Source organism: Pseudorca crassidens, chromosome 8, assembly GCF_039906515.1.
Source record: "Pseudorca crassidens isolate mPseCra1 chromosome 8, mPseCra1.hap1, whole genome shotgun sequence".
NCBI classification, from domain to species: Eukaryota; Metazoa; Chordata; class Mammalia; order Artiodactyla; family Delphinidae; genus Pseudorca; species Pseudorca crassidens.
The window spans coordinates 104,458,415-104,468,102 of record NC_090303.1 but is presented as its reverse complement, the minus strand read 5'-3'; the positions used below and the strand labels follow the sequence as shown (position 1 = coordinate 104,468,102).

General features: G+C 59.1%; 1 protein-coding gene across 1 annotated transcript; it reads right to left on the bottom strand.

The window, feature by feature from the left end:
* Positions 1 to 2,200: 2,200 nt before the first annotated feature.
* On the bottom strand, positions 2,201 to 8,772 carry EN2 (engrailed homeobox 2). Its single transcript, XM_067747565.1, has 2 exons — positions 7,608 to 8,772; positions 2,201 to 4,448 (listed from the first exon to the last, which is right to left on the bottom strand). Exons 1-2 carry the CDS (start codon positions 8,284 to 8,286, stop codon positions 4,132 to 4,134), a joined length of 996 nt encoding a protein of 331 aa, XP_067603666.1. The 5' UTR covers positions 8,287 to 8,772; the 3' UTR covers positions 2,201 to 4,131.
* Positions 8,773 to 9,688: the final 916 nt, after the last annotated feature.

Sequence of the window (9,688 nt, the reverse complement as noted above, 5' to 3'; positions counted from 1 at the left end):
CCTCCCAGAGCGCGGCCGTTTTCGGAGGAGCCGGGACCTTCCCGGGGGCGCTTGGGGAGCTGCCCGGGCGGGCAGAGACCGGAGAGGTCGGATATTAAACAAGCGGGAGACAGAATGACTTTTAGCCGCGCCGGAGCGAGCAAACGCGGCCTCCCGGCCGGCCCCGCGCGCGGCCTGCGAGCGTACTTGCATACATAGTGCCTGGTGTTTGCTGTGCACGCTGTTCGCCCGGGCACACCTGTACCGAGCGGTCCCGAAGCCCCACGGATTTGCCCTTTTCACTCAAGGGAAAACAGAAAAGGTGGACCTCCTTGGAGATCAGACTGGCGGCTCCTCCCTTGTCTCCCCTAAAGAAAGCGCTTGGCCGTTTACTTTGGGCGACCTTCAGACCTGTGTTGACCCGCAGATGCTGACGCCAGCACGAGGGTCGGGCGCTACTTCTTCGACCCCTTTCGGCAGCCGGAGGTGGAAGGCTCTCTAAGCGCCAAGGAACCCTGCTCCGCAGGCCTGGGGGTGGCCGCGGCTGTCCTCGCCACCCCCGTCCCCGGGCTCCCAGGCCTCAGCCTGGTCTCTACCCGACTAAGGAGGACTGTGGACACAGCTCTGCCTGGGCCTGGTAGGGACACAACCAGGCCTGGGGGCGGGGGCCGTTCAGCTCCAAGGAGCAAGGACTCCTTTACAAAGGAACTTTCCTCGGAGGGACATTTAGGAAAACGGCCTCCTGCGGGGGCAACGACCTGGTGGGGGCCCAGCCCGGTGCGTCACAGGTGCTGCAGCCCGGGTCCAAATCCGAGACATATAGAACCATCTGTGGTGGTCCAGGTGGAACCGAGTGGCAGCTGGACTTCAGAAAGCGTGGCCTTCCCTTTCGGCCTGACTCTGGCCTCCACTAGCTCCTAGTGAAAGTGGCTGGCGAGCACTGAAGTGGATCTCCATGAGTTATGAGTTTAGACTGTAGCTGTTGAATTTTAAAAATGTAATAAACACAGGAGCAAAACCAGAATCTCAGCGTTTGGAAGGTCTGAGAGTTCATTTAGTCCAATCCCCTACCAGAAGGGGGGAAAAAAGCAAAAGAAAAGTCGTATGCCATTGTAGGCCTAGTGTCTGCTTGCATGCCTCTGAGGACAGGGAACTCATTACCTTACAGAACCATACATAGCCCCTTAACAGTGCTATGATTTGCCAACAGATTAAAAAACAAAACCCCAAAATGACTGCTTAATGTTCCTATGTTGTCTTTTTATTAAAAAGAGAGGGAGAGAGAGGCCAATCGGGTAATAGAAGTTGTGCTAGTGGGGTTTTATTTTGTCTTTAGGAACCCCCAGATCTGTGCAGGGGTGGGGTGGTGGCTAGGGAAGACGCTGGGGATGGTTGGCGTGATCCCGCCCCATTAATGCTCCAGGCAGCTGGAGCTCTGGAGCCTCCGCAGTGAGGAACTTGTCTTTGCAAAACCTGGGAGCCCCTCAGCTCCTGCCAGGAGGCCCAGCGTCCTTCCTCTTGGGAAGCCGGTGTGGAACTGAAAGGCCTAAAAGGTCGCCTTTGGAACAGATGATCCTCTCTAGTCTCTGAGCTTCTTTTTCTGGGAGAATAAAGCTTTTTTAAGCCAAGAAAGTTTGGAAATAGGGCAGTTGGGTGCTGTCCTGCGTGGCCAAGTGGGTTGTGGGTCCCGAGATGGAAAATCCCAACCGCTTCCAGCAGAGGCATCCGGTCAGCTCCGGCAAAGCCGGTCCTTTCCAGGCATCTGCCTTGGGATGTTGTCCACGTCCGTTGCTTTGGGGGTAAAGACAACAACCAAACGTAAAAGGGGAGAGCCTCTTTGTCTCAGGTCAACTAATAGTTCCTCTCCCCAGCGGGTGAGCGCCTCTGTCCAGCTCAGGAGCAGCCAGGGGGACGGAGACCTGTTGAGTCCTGCAAGATTTTAAATATTTATTCAACGGAAAAGCACCGTACTTTGGAACACTTCCTTCTGGTAAAGAAATGTGTACTTAAATTACTTTGGTTGTTCTGTATTCACACGAGCCATCCAAAGTGTCTTCATTATTTAAAAAAAAAATTACGCTTCTGGCTACGAGGGAGGTATGTGCACACCTGCTGGCAGAGGCGAGCACCTGAGCACCGGGGAGGATGCCCAGGGTAGTGTGGCTGGACTCAGAAACACACTTAAAAAAAAAACTAGTCATTACACCTTGGACATCCAATATTTTACAATAAAGCGGTTTTTTTTATTTAATGTAACTTTCAAGAATTTAAACACACAAAAATGCAGGGGGAATGTTCACAATTTTGATAACCACAGTTGTAAATAGAAACATTCATTTCTTATAAGATTATAAATATTTACTACTGGAACAGTAAAACGCACATGTTTTATAAACTAAAAGCTAAAAAATAAAAAAATAAAAACCCAAAAAACTTTGCTTCCTGCTAACAAGGCATATCATTTCATGGAGTTTCCTAAGCAGCAGATGGTTATTCACAGAATTTTAAATTACAACTTTTGCTTTTATAGTTTTTGTTTTAAAAAGGTTTACATTAGTATGTACAAAGTGAAACTATTACCGCAGTGAAATAAAGAGGTTTAAGGCAAAGAGAGAAGTTCACTCTCAGTCCTCAGGGGCAGAGCCATGACTCCTGGCTCAGCCATGGTGCGCCCCCTGGGCTGTCCCAGTGCAGATGGACATTTGGACACAATTCTTTTTCCATACACTAAACAGAAGACAGTGTGGACTTATACATATAGATATAGATAATGTGTTTGCTTATATATATGTACTTAATGGGGATATATTGAATATATTTAATTTACACTGTACCACACCTTCAAAAAAATAAAATGTATATTTTAAAAAAACAAGAAAAGACAAAAAGTGATAAGAAATGATTATTTACACATTTTCTTCCTTCCTCTAGATCCTGGAGAATTCTGAGTTCCTTTAAAAGTCAAGGTAGCCACATGTTCCAGAATTGTGGACTCTTACACGTCTGCTTGTGTGTATATGAGCATATATATACGTACACACACACACACACACACATATTTACCTTGAAAGAATGCTCTATAGCAGAAGCGGCCACTTTACAAAAAAAAGAAAAAAGGAAAGAAAAGAAAAGAAAGAAAGAGAAGAAAAAAGGAAGGGAGGAAATGCCAGTTCCCTCTCCAGGCCTCTGCCGGCCAGAGACGAGGCAGTGGACCTCGGCCGCGTTTCTGGGGCCCACGCGGCCCCTGGGCAGCTGACGGAGCCGCAGGGGAGTCTCTGGGCCCAGGCCCGGAGGGGTGGGGCGGCCTCACCGCCCGCGGGCTTCCGGCCACATACCCGGCCCCTCGGCCCTGAGCCCCGGAGCGGGTGCCCGGAGGTGGGAGGCGCGCAGCTGGACTGGGGACAGAGACACAGACGCAGACGGAAGCACGCAGGGAGGCGCGGGCCAGGCCTCGGCGAGGAGGGGGACCGGAGGACCGGGAGGGAAGGCAGGAGGCGGGGACGGGGGAGCCGGCCGTGGGCCCCTCGGCCCAGGCAGCCCGGCACGTCCAGGCGCGATGCGGGAGAGGGCGGGGGTGGGGGCCGAGCCTCCAGCCGCCGCCCCGCCAGGGCCCTTTCGCCGCCGACTGCCGGACGGCGAGGCCGAGGCCGGGGATGCGGCCCCTCCTGCTGCCCTCACCAAGCCCACACGAACAAAGTGGCAGAACTCATAGACCAAGTAGGAGCTATTTATTCGGTTCACAGTCGTGTGAAATGCAGCAATAAAAATCTTTGGACTTCAGCAAGTTGTTTTAATTTTTTTCTTCTTTTGAAATTAAAAAAAAGAAAAAAAGTGTCCGATGTCCCATAATGGAACTTAGGGGATTAAAAAAGATGAAACCCTACGCAGCCTCCTTCGCAAAAAAAAAAAAAAATCGTAAAATTAGCATAATCTCATAAACATAAGAAAACTCAACAAATATTTTATAGTCAGATATTTTGGATTTTATACCTCCTGTAAATTATATATACAGAGAATATTGCAGAACCATAGCTAATACACGGTATTTTCACTATTAATGCTGGTATAATCTTTATACACTGGCCCTTTATTTATGATTTGAAATTATTGCATTGTTTAGCTCGGACTGAGACTGGGCTTGGAGCCCGCCCCCTACTCACTGTCCGACTTGCCCTCCTTGGCGGTGGTGGAGTGGTTGTACAGGCCCTGCGCCATGAGGTGCACGGCCAGCGTGTTCTTGTTGCCCGTGGCCTTCTTGATCTTGGCGCGCTTGTTCTGGAACCAAATCTTGATCTGTGACTCGTTGAGGCTGAGCTCCTGGGCCAGGCTCTGGCGCCGCTGCTCCGTCAGGTACCTGTTGGTCTGGAACTCGGCCTTGAGCCTCTGCAGTTGCTCCGCCGTGAAGGCCGTGCGGGGCCGCTTGTCCTCTTTGTTGGGGTTCTTCTTCTTTGGTTTGCGAGACCTGGGACCTAGATAGGCATGGCGGACACAGAGAACCCGGGTGAGGAGGGCTGCAGTCCTGCCTCCTTACTCAGGGGTGGGTCACCCATGGGCATGGAAGGATGCAGAAGCCGGGAGGGAGGCGGCTGCCCAGGTCCAGCTGGCTGACCTGGAGGAAAGCTGGCCTGGACTTGAGATGGGACGGGGCGGAGCTCCCACCCACCTCCAGGACCCTCCCCTGGGGAGCGAGGAGGTGGCCCAGGGAGTCTGCAGGAGGGACTGTGAGTGCGGGTGAAGGGCAGGCTTAGCAGAAAGGGCTCCGGATGAAAGGAGAACTCCTGCAGGAAAGCGAAAAACCACAACTTTGTGGCCAGGCTTCTTCTAGCCCTTTCTGAGGTTCTGTCCAGGAATAAGGACAGGACGGGGGTAGGTGCTGGAAGAGAGGTGAGGGGGAAAAATCGGGGCGGGGCAGCCAGAGTAGCAGGAAGAGCCCTGGGGGGTGTAAAGGGACTCCCACAGGGAACACCCCCAGGTCCTAAGGGCCGGGGGTGCAGGGGCAGGTGGGCCCCGAGAACAGGAGGGGCCCAGACGTCTGCCTCCCCACGGGAAGGCGCCCACATGTCCTTGCCTGCGTGGGGCTGGAGCACTGAGCTTCCTACCCCTTCACCACACCAGGTCTCCCCAGTCCCCTGTCCAGGAGAGGGGGCACGGCGCACGGTCGGGAGCGGAGGCCGCTGGGGGCCCGGGTGACCTTGGACAGAGGTTCACACTTCTGACCCCTCACACCTCCTCCGCTGGGACACCCCACAGCACTTGAGGTTGGCTTGGGACAGAGGTGGTAAGGCTCTCAGGACCTGGCCATGAGAAAAGGCCTGAGAAACGAGAGCAGAGGGAAGAGGGCCAAGTGCGTTCTTTTCGTTGGTTTCAGAAGGTGGGCCCCGCGAGCATGTCTGTGAGGTAAGAGGCCTTTGCAGGAGGGAGTCACGGCTGCACGCCTGGGGTTCTTAATCTGTGAAGTGTGTGAATTGACTCTGGGGGGCTCCTGGCCCCAGCTTCTTCCGAGGCACCCTCGGTGGGAGGCTGGAGAAGGCTAGACCTCGGGCAGCCGGAGCACCCAGGTCCCCGCCCCTCGCCCCTCTGCAGGGTCAAGGGGCTGCCGGGCCACGCAGCGCAGCGCTGGCGGAGGGATCCAGCTGCGAGCCCCCCCAGAGGCACCCGGACCCGGACCAGGACGGTGGGTTCGGTCCTCAGCTCGCGCGGAGCGAGGGGTCTGGGACGGTCGGCAGGGCCACTCCTGGCCGAGCCCTCCCTCCCCCGCCCACCGAGCCCCGTCCTCCCTCTGCGGGAGGCACGATCGGAAAGAGGGGGCCGTGCGCGCTGGCGAGGGGGCGCCAAGGGCTGATTCGGCTCACACTCCGGGCCTTTTAGCTTCCAGAGCACGCCCGCGCTCACACCCACCCACGCGCACTGCCCCACGCGCGCGCACACTCACGGTCCCGTCGCACCCACGCCGAGGGCACCGGCTCCTCGCCCAGACGCCTGGCTCTTACCGGGGGGGTGTGGATCCGGGGCGGCGGCCAGCGTCCCTGGCGCGCCAAGGAGGAAGGTGGTGTCTCGGCGAGGCCTCGACAGGCCCCGGGCGGCCCCGCGCCTGCTCGGACCCCCACCGAAGCCTCGCGTAGCGGAGCCGGTTCTCCGTCTCCACTCCCGCCTTCCCCACCCCCCCAAACTCCTCTGGTCCTGGGGCGCTCGCACACAACGAATCAGCCCACAAAAGATACCATTTCACGCAAAGAAAATCTTCCTAAAATCAGAATTTTTAGTTCCTTTTCTTTCTTGATTTTCTTTCAAACCGCAAACACTTATGGAGTCTCGCAAACAGGACCAAACCTCCGCAAGAAAACTCTGCGTTGCTGCTTTCTTAAACTTCAAGAAACAAATCTTGTCTTACGGGTTTTTTTGTTTTTTTTAAAGTCCAGGAAGACCAGCCGCCGAGCCAGGCCGGGCTGCCGGGCTCCCGCGGGCCACTGGGGCCTGGCGCGGCCGCGACTTCGGCGCCGCACAAAGCCGGGCCGAGGCTCCTCGCCGGCCGCATTGTGAGCCTATATGTTAATTAAATATTAACAAAGGAGAGAGGCGAGAACAATGGAGCAAATTTCAGATCTAGCTGGAGAAATCTGGATTTCATCAGAGATATACACACCATCTCTGCGGGAAGGCGGCCAAGGGGTGACTTAGTTGTGCTGTGAACTGGGTAAACAACCCCCGCAAAACAGTTGAGGGCTGGGGGGGAAAAGGGGGTCCGGCCTGCGCTGCCGGCTCGGGGACAAATGGAGTCTGCGCCTAATGGCGGTTCGCAGCCGCAGACCCGCATTTAATGCGGCTGATGATTTCTACAGGGGCATGGACTTAGCTTTTAAAAATCCCGGATCTATGAAAAATACGCCCAGAAGCTCTGCACACCCTCACGGGCTCCCGCCACATTTCCTCTGAAATCTGCTCCTTTCCTACGCAAAGCTGCCCCAGGAAAGCTCTGGGAAAGGTCCTTTCCATTTGGGGATTGCAGGCCTCCCTCCTCCAAGCTGTGTGCGCGCCGGCTCGGCAATCAAACCAGGCACCGGGCAAAGGGCGCCTCTGTTTCCATCCCTTCCCTCCGCGGATCCCCCCAGATCCCCTCATCAACCCCAGCGGAGGAAGAGCAGACAGCCTTGCTTTCTTCCCCGGCCACATCTGGGATAACTGGGTCGTAGAATGAGTCTAGGTCTGCGGTGGGCTGGGCGTGGGTCCCGGGTCTGGACTGAGTTGGAAGAACGCGGAGAAGGAGTAGAGAGTGTGAGCTTCCGGGCCTGTCTGCCAGCCACCCCGTTCCCACCAAATAAACTCCAGCCAAGGGACGGATGGGCTAGGGGCTGCAAGGAGAGGCCCAAAAGGCAAGAGAGAAAGGAGGTCCTGTGCTTTTGCTGTTCTACGAAATCTGTACCCCCTTGTGAATCAGTCCTGTCCCCTCTTCTCCTGGCCGCTGCCGGGATCAGCGTCAGCCGCAAACAATGTCGCTGTGTGTACGTCTTTGTGTTGGGAGACAGGAATCCTGGTGTCTTCTTCCTCCGGGTAAGTTCCCGCGCCAGCGCTTCCCCGCAACCCCACGGGCGTCCCCACGGCGGGCCAGGACATGGGTCCCCAGGACTCACCTGAAGAAGGTCGGTCCGAGTAGCGCGTGCAGTAGACCCAAGCCGGCCAAAGCATGGGCTGCGCACCCAGGTTGGCGCTGGCCTGCGAACTGTCCGAGTCCGAGCTCACAGACAGGTCGCCGCCGCCCAAGCCGCGGGCCTTGAGCGCCCCGTCCAGGGGGCCCCCGGGGTCTCCGCCTTTCTTGGCGCCGCTGTGCAGCGAGAGCGCCTTGGAGCCGCCTTCGCCGTCACCCGAAGAGTCGCCGCCGCCACCGCCGGGCAGCGGTCCGCCCGCACCCGGCGCGTTCTGCCGGGGCTCCCGGCTCGACCCCAGGAGCTGCTCGGCGCCGCCCGCGCCGCCGCTTCCCTCCGCGCCGCCCGCGCCGCCTTCGCCGCCGCCTCCGCCGCCTCTGCCTCTTCCGGAGCCGGCACAGCACGTCCCCGCGTCCTTTCTCCGGCCGAACTCGGGCCGCAGGATGTTGTCGATGAAGAAGTTGGTAATGCGGTGTGGATGCTGGTGGTTGCCCGGCGCCTGCAGGACCGCGGGCAGCATCAGAGCCCGCCGGCGGCCAGTGTCCGCGTCGCCCGGGCTGCTGCCGCCGCCGCCCGAGCCGCCGCTGGGGCTGGATTCCGGCTGCCGCTGCCCCTCCACCGCCACCGCCGCCGCCGCTTCGCTGGGCTTGGGGTCATTCTCCTCCATGCTGTTGGCAACAAATCCCAAATCGCTTCTCCGGGGAGTCCCTCCAATCAGCCCTCGCTCGGCCCGCTCGCTCTGCACGCGGAGACTCTCGCGGCCAGCCCGTGCCCCTACCCCGCCGAGTCTTCCGAGGGCGTGCGCGGCGGCCACAGCCAGGGCTGGGCTCCTACAAGTCGCCGGCCGCGCTCAGAGCGGAGCCACGTTCCAATCCACGAGTTGAGTTAGAAAATACCAAGAGTCGCCCCGCGCCCAGATGCCGGGAGATTCAAAAGAGTCCGGTCCTCGTCTTCGCAGCGCACCCGGGCGCTAGACAGTCACAATGGTCCAGCGTGGACCCGGGGCGCCTCCGGGCTCCGCGCTCCTCTCCACGTCCGGCTGCCTCCGTTCCGGCGCTGCCGCGGCGGCCGCCCGGGACTAGAACTCCGCGCATGCAGGCAGCGCGCTCCCCCGCGCTCACGCCCGCCGGGGCCCACTCGGGCCGCCGCCGCCGCCCGGCCGCCCCCGCCCGCGCGCCCCGGCCGGCCCTCGAGGGTGCGGGGCGCGAGCGGTCAGCGCGCCCGCCGCCGCCAGCACGCACATGGAGGCCCGCGGGCCTGCGCTGCGCTCCGCCGGCCTCGGGGCCCCCTCCGCGCGGCCGCCGCCCCGCTGCGGACCGGGGCGCCCCACCGGCGTGCGGCCGCGCCCCCGCCGAGCCCCGCCGAGCCCCGCGGCCCGAGTCGCATGGGTGAGCGGCGGGAGGCGCGGGCACGGCCGGGCCGGGCCGGGCTGGGCCGCCCGCGCTCCCTCGCCGTCTGCGCGCCCTCGCCGCCTCGGCCTCCGCGCGGCTCGGAAATTTCCAGGCCACTCAGCGCAACCCGAGACACTTTGACTCTGGATTTTTGTTCTTATTTTTAACAGAGCCCCCTCGAGTGACGTCGCGGGCCGGTCTCCTGGACACGTGCCTCGGGCCAATGGTCGCGGCGCCGCGCGCCCACGTGACGCGCCGGCGGCCGCTCGGTGACAGGAGCCTCCCGCCGCCCCTCCCCCGCCGTCTCCGCCCCTCCCCCCCTTAAAGCGGCAGCGTCCTGGCGTTCCGGAGACCGGAGCCCGAACCGGCGAGACCGCGACCGCGTACCCTGAGCTCGCTCGTGTTTTCCCTGCCGCTTCTCGGTTCAGGGATCTGAGAAACCCGCGCGAAAGCCCCGCCGGGTCACCCCGGCGTGCAGACGTGGACAAGCGCTGGAAGATTGCTATTTTTTAACATTTCCATATTGTTTACCGTGGGGAAAAATCCCACAATTCCTTGCACAAAATGCATAAATAACATTAAGTGAGCTGCCGAGATACAAAGGGACTTTTGTAGTCCGCCTTCCTTGCTGGTCGGAGAGGGGAATTGTCACTTACGTTTGACTTTGGTAACCCGGCA

Coding starts and splice junctions, on each gene's coding strand:
- EN2 (XM_067747565.1), bottom strand. CDS start 8,286: ATGGAGGAGAATGACCCCAAGCCCAGCGAAGCGGCGGCGGCGGTGGCG. Junction 4,449..7,607: donor CTCGGACCGACCTTCTTCAG/GTGAGTCCTGGG, acceptor ATGCCTATCTAG/GTCCCAGGTCTCGCAAACCA.